This window comes from Trifolium pratense, linkage group LG4 (genome assembly GCF_020283565.1).
Source record: "Trifolium pratense cultivar HEN17-A07 linkage group LG4, ARS_RC_1.1, whole genome shotgun sequence".
Taxonomy (NCBI): Eukaryota; Viridiplantae; Streptophyta; class Magnoliopsida; order Fabales; family Fabaceae; genus Trifolium; species Trifolium pratense.
The window spans coordinates 9,549,721-9,566,019 of NC_060062.1; the positions used below are offsets into that span (position 1 = coordinate 9,549,721).

General features: G+C 31.0%; 3 protein-coding genes across 3 annotated transcripts; 1 reads left to right on the plus strand and 2 right to left on the minus strand.

Moving 5' to 3' along the window:
• Window positions 1–1,242: 1,242 nt before the first annotated feature.
• LOC123920261 (cytochrome P450 83B1-like) lies at window positions 1,243–3,232 on the minus strand. The gene is made up of 2 exons (XM_045972484.1): window positions 2,296–3,232; window positions 1,243–1,900 (listed from the first exon to the last, which is right to left on the minus strand). Exons 1-2 carry the CDS (start codon window positions 3,184–3,186, stop codon window positions 1,292–1,294), a joined length of 1,500 nt encoding a protein of 499 aa, XP_045828440.1. The 5' UTR covers window positions 3,187–3,232; the 3' UTR covers window positions 1,243–1,291.
• Window positions 3,233–4,600: 1,368 nt separating this feature from the next.
• LOC123920263 (cytochrome P450 83B1-like) lies at window positions 4,601–9,064 on the minus strand. Its single transcript, XM_045972485.1, has 2 exons — window positions 8,053–9,064; window positions 4,601–5,337 (listed from the first exon to the last, which is right to left on the minus strand). The coding sequence occupies exons 1-2, from the start codon at window positions 8,938–8,940 to the stop codon at window positions 4,726–4,728; spliced, it is 1,500 nt and encodes a 499-aa protein (XP_045828441.1). The 5' UTR covers window positions 8,941–9,064; the 3' UTR covers window positions 4,601–4,725.
• A 5,278-nt stretch (window positions 9,065–14,342) lies between these two features.
• LOC123922080 lies at window positions 14,343–15,263 on the plus strand. The gene is made up of 2 exons (XM_045974822.1): window positions 14,343–14,466; window positions 14,587–15,263. Exons 1-2 carry the CDS (start codon window positions 14,343–14,345, stop codon window positions 15,261–15,263), a joined length of 801 nt encoding a protein of 266 aa, XP_045830778.1.
• The last annotated feature ends 1,036 nt before the right edge of the window (window positions 15,264–16,299 follow it).

Consider the following 16,299-nt stretch of genomic DNA (forward strand, 5'->3'; position numbering starts at 1 on the left):
ATTTCTTCATTGTTCTTCATTGTAATGAATTCTTTCACTCTAATTATTGTTATTTCTATGATTATGAGTAACTAAACTCTATGATTGGATCCTAGGGGATTCTAGTTATTATTGTCTTGAACCATGAATTTCATATGATGTTTTAATATAATTACGAAGTTAGTTTCATTCTTTTATCTCTTGTTCTTAATGCTTTATACAACGTCGCGAATTGTTTGATGATTATAATTGTTTGTTTACTAAGACATTAGAAACGAATTGATTGACCTAGAGATAATTGTACAATTAACTTATTCTTTAGACATATAGGTTTGTTAATTGTGAATTCAAGGATTAAAGAGAAACAAACCTCAATTGATTATAGGTCATCCTAAGACATTAGGGATTGATAATCAATTGAGAGGACTATGTACCAAGACATTGGACATAGTTATTTATTTTAATCGAATCATGGAACTAAGTTTGTAATTTGTTAATACGCATGAGATATCCGAGACAATAGTGACCAGATGAACCGAAAAGATCCAATCGCCTTCGCATCTTGAAAGAAAACCTTATTTTCTTGTCATTTACTTTCTCAAGTCTGAAATCTGAACACTTCCCCCTATTTATTTTATAGCAAATTACTTTTATATGATCCAATTTACTCGTATTTGATTCGGAACAATCCCTGTGGATACGATAATTATATACTTACTTTGATACTTCATCAAGTACCTCCCAAATCGAAGGAAAAAGACGGATGATACATGCAAATCTACGTATAGTTTGTTCTTATTGGTTCTTGAATAAATATTCACAATTCTTCTAGGGGTAATGTATATATGCATCACGAGAAATCCAACAAAGAGGATGATACATGCAAATCTACGTATAGTTTATAGTTTGTTCTTATTGGTTCTTGAATAAATATTCACAATTCTTCTAGGGGGTAATGTATATATGCATCACGAGAAATCCAACAAAGAGGATGATACATGCAAATCTACGTATAGTTTATAGTTTGTTCTTATTGGTTCTTGAATAAATATTCACAATTCTTCTAGGGGGTAATGTATATAGAATAATGCTAGCAACACACTCTTTAACAAACACACTCCAACACACTCTCTTTTATTGGTTGAAATTCACATGGGTCCCATAAAAAAATGTGGATCCATATAACTTTTATGGGACCCATATAAATTTTAATCAATAGAAGAGAGTGTGTTAGAGTGTGTTGTTAGCACTCCTCAATGTATATATGCATCACGAGAAATCCAACAAAGAGCTACAAATTAATAAATTGTATCTACATAAGGATCTTTGCCGAAAGACAAAGATGATTCTTCTTATGTTGAGCAATTCCTGGCAACATTTCAAAATCAATATCTTCCTTTACCAATCCATGTGGCAATTCCCAATCAAACGAATAGAGAAGATTAGCAAGGATAAGTTCCAATGATGCAACTGCCATAGAAATACCTGGGCATATTCTACGACCAGCTCCAAAAGGAATCAATTCAAAATCTTGTCCCAAAAAATTTATAGAACTTTTCAAAAATCTCTCTGGATAAAACTCTTCTGGATTTTTCCAAACATCAGAGTCTCTATGTATAGCCCATGCATTCACATATACTATTGTTTTTGCTGGAATTTGGTAGCCACCTATAGTACAATTCTCCCTTGTTTCCCTTGGCACAAGCAATGTGTTTGGTAGGTACAATCTCAACGTTTCTTTTATGACGGCTTTTAAGTAAGAGAAATTTTGTATATCTTCTTCATCTAGAAAATCTTTTTTAACTCTTGAACTTCTAATTTCTTGTTGTACCTTTTTCATTACTTTAGGATTTTTTATTAGTGCAGTCATTGTCCAAACTAATGTGGCTGATGTAGTATCTGTTGCAGCTACAAGTATATCCTATATACATTAGAAAAATTAGTTAGTTATGTACTATTTGAAAATAAATTTTGTAAAATTCTTAATTTTGACATGACCAACTTTGACACCAAAATTTGAATCTTAATTATTAAAGAGGGTTCAGCTTATTTGTAAATCAATTTGTCACAAAATAGTGTTATTGCAACATTAAATTATTTGTGAGAGATTAAAATGGGGCTTGTAAAAAATTTTAATCTCTCACAAATAATTCGCAGAGTAACTAAATCTACAATTTTATAAGTCCCATTTGACTATAGTACAAACGTTCGCGGGGTAACTAAATCCACAATTTTAAAAAAAGAATTGGTAAAAGTGGATTTAAAAAGTTAACCAAAAACAAAAATTGAAGTTGAGAATTGAATGAAAACACATACCATGAGGACGGCTTTGATGTGATCAAAAGTAAGATCAATTGAAAACAAATTTTGTTTCTTCAATTGGAGTAAGACATCAACAATAACTTCATCTATTTGTTGTCTATTTGGATCCAAATGTTCATCAATAACCTCTTGGTAAAACTCATCAAACTCCTTGAAAATTCTATCAAGACGACTATGCAATCCTCTAAGTTTATCAATCCAACCCATGAACGGAATATAATCAGAAACAAAGAAAGCCGTTAACATCGCCTCAAACTCATGCAACATTCCATGGAATTTACTACTATCTACTCCTTCATCCTCATACCTCATCCCAAAAGCAATCCTACAAATTATTGTACTTGTGAGAGAACTAAATAATTCACTCAAATTTGTAACAACAGAAGAAGAAGCATGATTAGAAATTTTTTTGATCATTTTCTTCACCTCAAACTTTCTTATAGAGGAATAAGATGAAATACGCTTATTGCTAAATATATGAATAACACAAGTTTTTCTCATATCTCTCCAAAAATCACTATAATGAGAAAATACAATATCTAACCCATTATAAGATAATTTATGTTGGCCATATAAGATTGGTCTATTAGCAAATGCATGATCATTGTTTTTAAATATTTCTTTGGCAATTTTAGCTGAAGAAACAACAATAGCTTTTCTAAAACCAAGTTGAAGTGAAAATAATGGTCCATAGATTTTTGAAAGTTTTGAAAATTGAAGATAAAGAATAGAATTGTCTAGTTGATGAAGATTCCCTATTATGGGTAAGCCTCTAGGACCAGGTGGATAAGGTGCATTAATATTGGTTCTTCTATGTTTCATGAAGACCAAAAGTAATGAAAAAATTATGCACAAAACTAGGATTAGTAGTGACAACATTGTCATAGAGGAAAAAAATGCTTTAGTTGTAACTTCATCTTAGAATAAAATAATATATACACGTATATATATAATTAGTTTTTAGGCCTCATTTATTTCTTTTTGTTATTTTGGATGTTAGAGTCCACTCAAATATTTTAACCTTCGGATAAGATCGTCTAGATGATATAGCATACTATTATTTGTGCTTACAAATGTATTTGAAAAATATCTAGACTTATTATAAATAAAATAAAAAGACTTATTTTCTTTTTATAAAAAGCCAAAGATAATATTAATGTATGTGGCATATATAAGACATGGCAATAAAAGACAATACAATATATGCGTCTACATCGATGCTTTTTAGTCACAAAAGAAAAAAATATACGTGTACACCATGGCTACAAAAACAATGGCTAATCACACTTACCTACACCCCACCTAAATCACACACACCGCACCTCTATGATACAATTTATACTTGAAAAAAATACATTACGTGTATTGCATTTAATTAGTGAAGGGGTTGATTAATTAATTGTATTGCACCATGTATTGTGTTAATCACAAGTTGTTAGGATTGGTTGAATGATCATTTATGGATTATATAATTTGTATTGGGCATGAATAGTGTATATTTTAGCCCAAGTTCATAATATGTGTAAAGTGTATAAATAAGTGACATATCAGAAATAGAACGATAAATCAATTAGACCTTTTCTTTCCCGACCCCCCTTATTTCTTTTCTACTCCCTGAATTTCCGTTTTTGTCCTTAGAGGGTACTGCGGTTTATACGAACCGAAGAAATTTGACATGTTGATAAACTTTGGTAACCACTTATCGAAATCTGGAACATTTCGGTTCGCATGTACCGAAATAATTATTTCGGTAAACTTCTGCCGAAAATGGCCTAATTCCAGCGACCCAATGAAATTTTCGGTAACAACGTACCGAAATCTAGGACGTTTCAGTTCGCATGTACCGAACAAGCTGACGTTCGGTTTCTGTGTACCGAAAACGCTAATGTTCGGTTCGCAGTTACCGAAATGGTCTAATATATCAGCAAAAACTTAAAACTTTCATCATTTGGCTTCAGTGAATATAAAAGAAATGTGGGGGTCGGAGTGAAAAGTTCAATCAATCATCGTTCTTCTAAATAATAAAGGATATGAATTAATTAGCTGTGTTGTGTTAATCACAAGTTGCTAGGATTAGTTGAATGATTAGTTATGGTCTTATGGATTGTATGATGATGTTATTGGGCCTAAATAGTATATGTTAGCCTAAGTCCATAATGTGTGTAAAGTGTATAAATAAATTGACATATCACCAATAGAAGTAAGAGTGTTGATATTTTTTCGTAATTGTTTTCACTCTCTCTTCATTCTTTCTCTCAATTATATATGTGTGTGTTCATCATTTAATTAAGTTCCAACATTAACTTGGTAATCGTTAATTTACTCACTGTAAACATAATTGTTTTCATATTTTTCATAACATTGTCCCAACAAAGAGGCATATAATGCAAGAAACAAACCAAGAGTTGCTACATAGGGATGCATCTATACCGAAGGGATCTTGGCAACAAGGCAAAGAGGGTTCTTCTTGTGTTGAGTGATCCCAGGCAACATTTCATCATCAATATCTTCAATTACCAACCCATTTGGCAATTCCCAATCAAAGGAAAAGAGAAGATTAGCAAGGATAATTTCTAATGATGCAACTCCCAAAGACATACCTGGGCAAATCCTACGACCCGCGCCAAAGGGAATTAGTTCAAAATCTTGCCCCAAAAAATTTATAGAACTCTCTAAAAATCTCTCTGGATAAAACTCTTCCGGGTTTTTCCAAATATTTGGATCTCTCTGAATAGCCCAAGCATTCACATAAACTATTGTGTTGGCTGGAATGTTGTAACCACTTATAGTGCATTGTTCCCTTGATTCTCTTGGCACAAGTAGTGGAGCTGGTAGGTAAAATCTCAGTGTCTCTTTTATCACGGCGTTCATGTAAGGAAAATTTTGAATTTCATTTTCATCTAAGAAATCCTTTTTACCTCCCAAGTTTCTAATTTCCTCTTGTACTTTCTTCATTACTCTTGGGTTTCGTATTAGGGCAGTCATAGCCCAAACTAATGTGGCTGATGTGGTATCTATCGCAGCTACAAGCATATCCTGTAAAACGCAATATTTAAAATATGTATTGAAGATAAATTTTGTAGCAAATTATAGAATCATAAATATGTTTATACAAAATTAACATACCAATGACAACATAATTGAACTTATTTGATTCAACAAAAGTAATAACATTGTAGATTAAATTTGGATATTGCAACTTTTTCGGCACACATCTAACATTTTTTATATGGTTCTGTATGAACTTACACTAAAGTCTCAACAACATGGATCCTAGTCAACATCAAAGAAATATGTCCATAGACCAAATGTTCTAGTTCATACTTTGGGAATGCATATTATTAGCACCACACTACAACTTTTTTCACTTTCCACGACAAATAAAAAAAAAGAGTTTAAAGATGGTAAGCAGTCAGTATAATGAAAGTTTACACGGACATCCAATGAGAAATTACCGCTCTTCCATGTCATATAAGTAGTTTCAAAATAATCATACATGAGTGGGGTGATGTGACAGAAAGATAAAACATTATTTGTTGTTTGTGTAACATTTTTTTACTCTGTCTGCTTATATCATTTAATCTCATAAAAAAAACTTGGCTAAAAGCCCTAAAATTGTTACCTAAACATTTAGGGCATTAAGATAGCAATCGTCAACAAATTTAATATCGCAATTCACTTTCTTAATCTCCGTATTTTCCTCTAAGATGTCTTTTATTTAAGGACGGAAATAGTATTGTTTTGAAAATAATACACATATCAAAAATAATCCTCACACATATATATACTGCCCCACATCCTTTAATTTCCTGGATACACAATGAGTGAGGATTGTTTTGCATGCATGTGTTTCGTTGGCATTCTACTAGAGCCTTTATTTATAGAACAATAAAGATGTGTGAACTTATTTGTATCTATTTCAAACATGTCAGTACCACATGCAAGACTTAGTACAGCATGCTGTATATGAAGAAAATTACATAAATGAATCGAAAACATGTGACTAATTAAGCAATTGCAAGAAGCATTTGCCTTTGGCTGAACACCACACGTATATGGTCCTACAAAATCCTTATCCTTATCTAGAAAGGATTGTATATTAGATTCTATGGGGCAAATTGAAATATTTACTACATAATGTGTAGAATTTTAGTTCCATAAATTGCAGTTGTTTCCTTTGTCATTGCTAGGAATTATTCTTTACTAGTACTAAGTTCTACTGCTCTGATCCTTTTTATAAAAAATATTTTGAAAAAATTACACATATCAAAAAAATACATTGTAGATAGTGATTTTCATTTAATACTCTTATAAAAATTACACATATCAAAAAAATACATTGTACATAGTGATTTTCAATTAATTTACTTATTTTTAATATTTTCTCTCATATTAAATAAGGACATAAATGAAATTAAACATCTAAGACATTTGAAAATTGGTCAAAATTTCTTATAAAAATGACTAAATTTTTTCTCCAAAGTGTTCCTTATAAAAATGACCGGAGGGAGTAAACAAATTAGGCCAACATGGAAATGTCTTTCCATGATTCTATTGGCCTCAATCTTCGTTACAACAATCTACTCCCTACCTCCCTAATTATAAGTACCATTTTAAAGATAAAATGTTTTCCTAAATATAAGTTATTTTTCAATTCGTTAGACACATTTATTATTATTTTTCCAAACATAACCCTATTTTGCATTGGAATACGTAAAGTTAACTACAAAGATATCGTTTCATAAAGGACAATATAGTAATTATAATACTCAAAAAATACATATTTATTATACTACCAACTTTTCTTAATATATGCATAAAAAATTGCAAAGGGAAAATTAGTAAGTAGTGATTAATTTCTGTCAAAAATCTTAAAGTCAATAAGATAGATTTCTTTCTCAAGTAAATTTTTTCCAATATTGTAAAATACGTTAACCTGTATATATGCTTGGTAGATAGGTTTTTTTCTTTGATGATCATGCTTTTCTTTTACAACTAGACTAGATAGATAGATATGCTGCCTAGGAATACCCGACATATTATTGGAGGACCAACCTGTCAATTATTTGTGTTCAACGATAGTGGGATTAAATTGTATGATGGGATTAAATTGTAGTGGGAAATTGCCTAGCCTTTTGCCATATTCACTCGTTCAACAATAGTGTTCAAATTGTAGTATATGTAACTAAAGATATTGATATCGGTAAGTGTTGTTTCTTTACCAAAAATGGATAATAGACGACGACAACAACAATAATGATGATGATGCAGACCTACAAAATCTGTTGATAAGGAGTTGATTCATACTCCATAAGAACATGAGTTCAACTCTCGCTCGTAGCGTTACGATCTCATTGTTGGGCAATTTGTAAGTGCATTTCAATAGGATTTCTTGAAAGAGTTACTAGAACCATCGAGATTATGCTTTACAACAAATGACCTAGTGTTTTTATTTTTTTTTTAAATTTTATCCGTGATAATTTGTATCGTATATGCTAGTTATTTTGAAATTTATGTCAGTTATAATTTATCTCGTGTGAAATAGTTTTTTTTGAAATTTTTATTATTTAGAACTTGTATCACATATGATAATTTTTTAAAATTTTTTATCGGTGATAATTTGTCCTGTATATGTGCTAGATATTTTGAAAACGTGTATATACTATATAATTAAAAGTGTATATACTTAAAGAAAGGAAATCACCAAAAAAGTAAAAGAGAAAAATGAATTAAAACATGTATGATTCATACCACGAGGACGCCTTTGATATGATCAAAAGTGAGATCAATTGATGACAAATGTTGATTCTTCAATTGGAGCAAGACATCAACCATAACCTCTTCATCTGCACCATGTTCTCTATTGGGATCCAAATGTTCATCAATAATTTCTTGAAAAAACTCATCAAACTCCTTGAAATTTTTATCAAGACGACCATGCAATCCTCTGAGTTTATCAATCCAACTCATAAATGGAATATAATCGGATACGAAGACTTCTGCCAACAAAGCTTGAAACTCATGCAACATTTCATGAAACCTACTTTTCTCATTTTCATCATTCTCATAGCTTTTCCCAAAAACAATTCTACATATTATAGTACTTGAGAGTGAAATCAATAACTCACTCAAATTTGTAACACTTGAAGAAGTAGCATGCCTTGAAATTTTTTCAATAATTTTCTTCACCTCAAATTTTCTTATAGAAGAATAATATGACACACGTTTGGAACTAAATATATGAACAACACAAATTTTTCTCATTTCTCTCCAAAAATCACCATATTGATGACAAAATACAATTTCTGACCCATTATAAGTTAATTTTTGTTGGCCATATAACTTAGGCCTATTAGAAAACACATGATCATTGGTTTTCAATACTTCTTTTGCAATTTCAGCTGAAGAAACAACAATAGCTTTTCTAAAACCAAGTTGAAGTGAAAATAGTGGACCATATATTTTTGAGAATTGAGAAAATTGAAGATAAAGATTTAAAATATCTAGTTGATGAAGATTCCCTATTATGGGAAGGCCTTTAGGACCAGGTGGATTATGTGTAATGGTACTATGTTTTTGGAAGAACACCAACAATGGAAGAATTAGGCAAAGAACAAATAGGAATAGTAGTGACAACATTGTAACCTTTCATAGACTATGAAGAGGAAGAGAATGGTTTAGATGTAAAACTCAACCTTCACATTAATAATAACAACTTGGTTGTTGTGAATAGTTAAAACTCAACTTTTCTTCAAATAGTAATAACAACTTGATTGTTGTGAATAATTAAAACTTTCAAATTTGTCGTCGCTATATATTATAAGTTAGGTTAACATGTGACCTAAAGGTACATGATAAAGTATCCCAACATAAAAATATTGTATTTAATGTACCAAAAAAAAAATACTGTATTTAATAATGTAAAAAATTTAATGCATAAAAATGTACTCCCTCCGTCCCAAATTATAAGGGAAAAAAGCTCTTTTTTTTTGTCCCAAATTATAAGGGAGAAAGTCATTTTCAAGAATGTTTTTCCCTTATTCTCATAAAATTAAATGCAAATTGCATTTAATTTTCTCTCTCTACCCTTTTCTCAATAAACAACAACCAATAAAAATTATTTTTACATCTTTCTATGCAACTTATTCCAAGGAAAACCCACAAAAACATATTTCAAATTTTCATGTTTTACTTTTTTTAATAAGTGTGATTTTTTTATTTTCTCTTATAATTCGGGACGGAGAGAATACAAATTTCAAGAAATAATTTTTATATTTGGGTTCTTAACATGTGGTCCTTAATGGCATAACTTAACATTAATATATTAATTAATTGGTGTTCCATGTGATGAACAACTGCGTGGCGCCGACTTCGAATTAAAGTAAGCATAATAGAACAGTAAAATAAAAAGTAAGCATAATAGACCGCTTTTCATTTTTTATACTATATGTAATTAAAGATTTGTTTTTCTCATGAGCTTAACACAGTTGGTAGAAATATCGAACTATATATATATGTGCTCGGATTGGAATCCGAAACATTCCACTTATTTACCTTTAGGGCAGTGGCGGATCCAGGACCCTAGGTCAGGGGGTGCAAATTTTTTCCTTCAATTAAATATTATTGCTATAATATATATTCTATTAAATTAATAATTACATATATTGAAATATTACATATATGTATTTAATATGCAAACAAATTATCTATATACTACCGTAGCTCGATGGCAAAGTTCAAATTTGGGGACTTGCAAGAACTGTGCTCGATTCCTATTAAATAATAACTAAATGAAAAGACAGAAAGCAATAATTATGGCAGTATTTCCAACAAGTTGGAGTAATATTTCCAACAAGTTGGAGTAATAAATTAATATTAAATACTCCGCGTCCCCATGATACACTACCACGCGTTCGCATAATGCACCATCAGATAAGAAGAAACTGGGGTGTTTGGTGCAAAATTTAAAATTCAGAGAGTGCAAAATTAAAATAAATAAGATACTATGTGGAATTTTTAAAAGTTCAGGGTGTGCAGGTGCACACCCTCATGTAACACTGGATCCGCCCCTGCTTTAGGGCCCATTTGGTGTGCTGGAGACAGGATAGAAAAAAAATGTGTGTTAGAATTTCAGTTTTTGAAAGAAAAAAAATAGTGAATAGAATAGAATTTAAATTAGGAAAATGTTAAACAGTGTCCTGGGTACTCTTTAAGGATGTAAATATAGTAATATGATATTGAAATTCAGTCAACTCCTAAAAAGTTTAAAAATTACTCAATTCAAATTTTTCTTTTTTTTCCTTGACTCTTTAAATTATTGAAAAAAATTAGGCTTAATTAGTAAAATGGTCCCATAAAGACATTTTAGGTTTCACATTGGTCCCTTAAAGAAAAAATGTCCGAATAGGTCCCTTAAATACATCTCTGTTAATCAGTTTGCTCCCTTAAAGACATCTTCGTTAATCAGTTTTGTCCTCGAAAAAATGGACGGAAAGGACCAAACTGATTAACAGATATATCTTTAAGGGACCTATTCGGACTTTTTTTTTCTTTAAGGGACCTATTCGGACTTTTTTTTCTTTAAGAGACCAATGTGAAATCAAAAATATATTTAAGGGACTATTTTACTAATTAAGCAAAAAAATTATCTTATTCAATGTTTGATAGATAAGATGTTATTTTAGTATTTTATACAATTTTTATGGAGCACAAAAAATTGTAACGCTATTCAATGCGGGACAAAAATTTCAGTTTTTTAACGGCTCTTTGACCCTAAATTTTTTCTCGTCTCAAGAACAATTTTGAAATCAAAAAGAGTACAACTAATATTATTTTTTTTACTACTTCAATTTTTTTATTAGATCAAACGTCAAGATAAAATATCTGCATTGTTAAAAAAAAAAAAAAAGAAGTTATATTTGTATATTCATGAAAATAAAATACTAAAATATCCTAGTAAGCTTGAGCAATGTGTAGAAAGTAGAAACGGTGATTGGGCACCGCACCGACCATGAAATACACTTATTAGCAGATTTATTAATTTATTATCTTGGAATATACTCCCACCTGCTATATTTATAAATATTAAAAAACTTGTGATTTTTACTAAATTACCCCTTACAATAGATTAAATTAAATTGAAACTATGCAATCATGTCAAAGAAGTAGAACAATTAATAAGGGTGTTTTAGTAATAATAGCATTAAATAAGGTTGATTTTGGTAATTTTTGCTTATATTTAAGGTCAAATTCTTTTGTTGACTTTTGCTTATAAATAAGGCCGGAGGGAGTAGTAATTTAAAGCTAGTCCCATAAGTCCTAGTTTAATTGGTAAAAATGTCGAAATTGTTAGGCTAGACGTTATGACCCGGATTCAAATATGTGGTAACACAATTATATGTGTGTTTAATTTCAGTAAATTACCTTCTAAGGAAAAAAAATAGTAACTTAAAGGCAGACACATCAATATACAAAGTCACGTACTTAAATTAGATTTGAGAGCTTATAATTAGATAGGAGTAATCTTCGTGAATATAAATCAGTTTATTTGAATATATATGCAAGGGCTAACCAAAGTTTGAATATATGCAAGGGCTAACCAAAGTTTGAATATGAAATCTCCCGTTATTCATTTCAATGAGTAAATTTTTATATATTAGGCTACTTTACAAAAAAAACATACGGTCTGTTTGTTACAGATTAAAAAAATAGTGATTTTGATCTAAAATAATTTAGAGATTAGTTTTTAGAGATTTTATAGAAAAGTTGAATTTACTCTATGTTTACTCTTAGTAGCTTCTCATTTTTAGCTGTTTTCTGATTATTTTTAGCTTCTGATTATTTTAAAAATCTATAACAAACAAATACAAAATATTTAAAAGTGATTATTTTTATAAAAATAATAATTTTTTTTCTAAAATAAGCTATAACAAACGGCCTAATTTCTAGAGTATATTAGTACATAATTTTAAATTTATTTTTGTTTGATTGTTGGACCGGGCATATAAAGAATCTGTATATATGAACCGGCCAAAACTGAAAAAGAAAAACCGGCAAAACGGCGGTTTAGGCAAACCAACTGATTTAATGCTTAACTTTTTTATTTTGCCAAATCCAAAACATCCAAAACGACTTCGGTTTATTTTTTAAATCATAGTTTAATTAGTTAAATGGTCCCTTAAAGACAATTTAGGTTTTACAATGGTACCTTAAAGAAAAAAATGTTCGTTTTGGTCCCTTAAAGATATCTATGTTAGTCACAATAGTCCTCTCCGTTAATTTTTAACACCAAATGTATTAGGTGGACTAACATTACATGTGGTCCACCATAAATCTCAATAAATCTTTAATTTAAACCATTCGATCTTGTTGAAATAAAAATAACCATTGAATTTAGAAGGTACACTATATCTAACCATACACCATTATCAAATAATTTTTTCTCTCTTTCTGCATCTTCTTCTTCACCTTGTTCTTCATCTTCATCATCATGTTCATAAAATTCATTAAATAAACACACAAAAATTAAGATTTTCAACTTCAATATTTTTAGATTTACAACAAAATTAAAGTTTGATACCAAATCAGATTTGGATTTTTTAATACCAACTTCAGACCAAGTTTCACTGACCAAATTCGAGATAAATATGGTCCCTCAAATTAGGTTCCCAAAGAGAAAAATTCCCATGACAACAACCGGAAGAACAACAATAACAAGAACCAAAACTAGAGGAACAACCACAATCTCAAGAAGATGTGTCTTCAGCGAGTAATTACCCTCTAAATTTTGAGTTTCCAGCAATTGGCGATGTAGATGGGGATTTAGTTTCGGTTTGTTTCCAGCAATTGGCAATTTTAAGTTTCGATTTTTAATTTCTCTGTATTTTGAGTTTCCAGCAATTTTGGGTTTCGGTTTTTAATTTGGAGATTTAGTTTTTGGTTTGTTTGATGAATTTGGTGATGAAGATGAAGAACAAAAGAGAGAAGATGAAAAACAAGAACAAGAGAAATATTTACTTGATGATGGTTCAACATTACATTCAGTAGACATGCAAATCCTACCGTTGCATTTTTAACAAAATGATCAAACGTTTTATATAGAAACAAATTAGCGGAGAGGACTATTGTGACTAACGGATATATCTTTAAGGGACCAAAACGGACCGTTTTTTCTTTAAGGAATCATTGTAAAACCTAAAATATCTTTAAAGGACCATTTAACTAATTTAACCTTAAATCATTGTGATGGAGTCTTAGATTTTGATAAGAACACTTAAACATAACACTTAAACATAACCTTAAAATGAAATTTTAACAAGAACAAACAAATAAAAAGTTTTTAACAACAAAATGAAGTTTTTAACAGAGAATTTTAACTATAATTATTTAAGATAAAATTCACTATTAACATAGCACCTTAACGGAACATACAAATTTGTTTTTAACTAAAAATTCACATCAACTGTTTCGATTTGGTTGATCGCTTTATAATTTTTTTTTCTTTTAAATAGTACTTTCATTAAGTGTATTCCCAATTATCGTATTTTTCGGTGTATCTTTTCTACCAATTTCTCAAACTATCATTTTTTTCATACAAACTATTATATGCTCTCTATTTTTTAAACAATTTCAAATTAAATAAATTTATACAACATACTCAAAATCAATTAAACTAACATAATTATATTTATTTATTTTAGTAGACAATATTTTATAATACAATGTTGTGTAGTTTTTGGTATTAGGTCTTGTTAGTTTAGCCCAATACATTTGTGTTTTTAGGCTCATCTCTCTTGTAATGCTTGCACCTATATAAGCAAGGTATATGCGAATAATGAAGTTGTTGAGTTGGCCATTTGTTCTTTACAAGTGGTATCATAGAGCCTTTAATCAATCACCTGTTTTTCGTTTCTTGCAAGAAACAGTTAGTTACGGTGGTTGCAACCACCATAACCGTTCCAAAGATTTCTTTTCCGATCATCTTCTTTAGCTTTCTCCCTCCTCAGTTTCTCTCCTTGTGAACCAATTGCAATTTCTTCACCATGGCAGAAAACTCAGACTTCTTGAAACCTTCAATTCCAAAATTTGACGGTTATTATGATCATTGGGCGATGTTGATGGAGAATTTGCTCCGATCAAAAGAATATTGGAGCTTGATAGAGAATGGTGTGACGGTGGCGCCTGAAAATGCCACAGCGGAGTAACAACTGATCGCAAATGAAAGTAAGCTTACAGACTTGAAAGTAAAGAATTACTTGTTTCAATCTATCGATCGATCCATCTTAGAAACAATTCTTAATCGTGAAACTGCACGTGATATTTGGAATGCTATGAAATTTAAATATCAAGGTTCCACAAAGGTGAAACGTGCACAACTTCAAGCCTTACGCAAAGAGTTTGAGGTTCTTGAAATGGGGGAGAGTGAATCAATAGAAGAATATTTTGCAAGAACCATGATAATCACCAACAAGGTGACTTCTTGTGGTGAAAGAGTGGAACAAACCACTGTAGTTGAAAAAATTCTTAGATCAATGACTGCAAAGTTCAACCATGTAGTATGTTCTATTGAATTATCAAGTGATGTTACCACACTCTCCATTGATGAGCTGCAAAGTAGCATGATAGTGCATGAACAACGCATGAAAGGTCAACAAATCAAGCAAGATGAGCAAGCTATCAAAGTCACTAATGGTGGCAGAGGCAGAGGAAGGGGAAGAAATTCTAATTCCTCTAGAGGTCGTGGTAGGGGAAGACAAAGCAAAGAGAATGTTGAGTGCTTCAAGGGTCACAAATTGAGACACTATCAAAGTGATTGTCCCAATTTGAGTGAAAATGTGAACTATGCTGAATTTGATGATGAAGAAGAAATGCTCCTTATGGCCAAAACTAATGATGATGCAAAAAGTGAAAATTGGTTTTTGGACTCTGCCTGCAGTAACCATATGGCAGGAAATAGAGATTGATTCTATGATTTTGATGAAAATTATAGAGATTCTGTGAAGTTGGGTGATGACTCTAGGATGAATGTTATGGGAAAAGGAAATGTGAAACTCTGTATCAATGGAAGAGTTCACATTTTCACTGATGTGTACTTCATATCTGATTTAAAAACCAATCTCCTTAGCATTGGACAAATTCAGCAGAAGAATGCAATAATTGTCTTCAAAAATGACACATGCAAAGTTTATCATGAAGAGAAGGGATTGCTTTTTGCTACTTATATGTCAACAAATAGAATGTATGTTGTAAAGGCAGAAGTGATTGCTCCCAGATGTCTACAAGCTTCAAAAAAATGTCAATTCTCAACTTTGGAATAACAGATATGGTCACTTAAGCATCAAAGGAATGAATATCTTGGTTGAAAAGGACATGGTGAAAGGCCTACCGGCACTGAAGGAGCTAGATGAAAACTGTTCAGATTGCTTAATAGGCAAGCAACACAAAGATGTCATTCCTAAACAGGCCATGTGGAGAGCTAGCTTGAAGCTTGAACTTGTTCACTCTGATATATGTGGACCTATCAATCCAAAATCCTATCATAAAATTAAGAGACAATTGACCACTGCATACACCCCTCAGCAGAATGGTGTTTCAGAAAGGAAGAATATAACATTAATGAATATGGTAAGGAGTATGCTAGTTGAAAAAGGTGTACCAAAGGTATTTTGGCCATAAGCATTGAAGTGGGCCACTTATGTGAAGAATAGAAGCCCCACACTATCTGTCAAATACATCACACTAGAAGAGGCTTGGAGAATCAAACCCTCTGTGCATCATTTTAGAGTTTTTGGATGCATAGATTTTGCTCACATACTTGACAGCCAAAGAAGCAAGTTGGATAATAAGAGTGTGAAATGTGTTCATCTTGGACTAAGTGAAGAGTCGAAAACTTACAAACTATATGACCCTGAAAGGAAAAAGATAGTCATCAGTAGAGATTTTGTTTTTGAAGAAAGTAAAGGTTGAAATTGGAATAAGAATTCAGATAAGAAAGAAGGA

Bases quoted from the DNA above. Each gene is read 5' to 3' on its own strand.
- LOC123920261 (XM_045972484.1), bottom strand. From the start codon at position 3,186: ATGACAATGTTGTCACTACTAATCCTAGTTTTGTGCATAATTTTTTCA. The intron at 1,901-2,295 runs GTATGTGTTTTC...TAATGTATATAG, and splicing joins ACATCAAAGCCGTCCTCATG to GATATACTTGTAGCTGCAAC.
- LOC123920263 (XM_045972485.1), bottom strand. From the start codon at position 8,940: ATGTTGTCACTACTATTCCTATTTGTTCTTTGCCTAATTCTTCCATTG. The intron at 5,338-8,052 runs GTATGAATCATA...TGCGTTTTACAG, and splicing joins ATATCAAAGGCGTCCTCGTG to GATATGCTTGTAGCTGCGAT.
- LOC123922080 (XM_045974822.1), top strand. From the start codon at position 14,343: ATGGCAGAAAACTCAGACTTCTTGAAACCTTCAATTCCAAAATTTGAC. The intron at 14,467-14,586 runs GTGTGACGGTGG...GATCCATCTTAG, and splicing joins TTGGAGCTTGATAGAGAATG to AAACAATTCTTAATCGTGAA.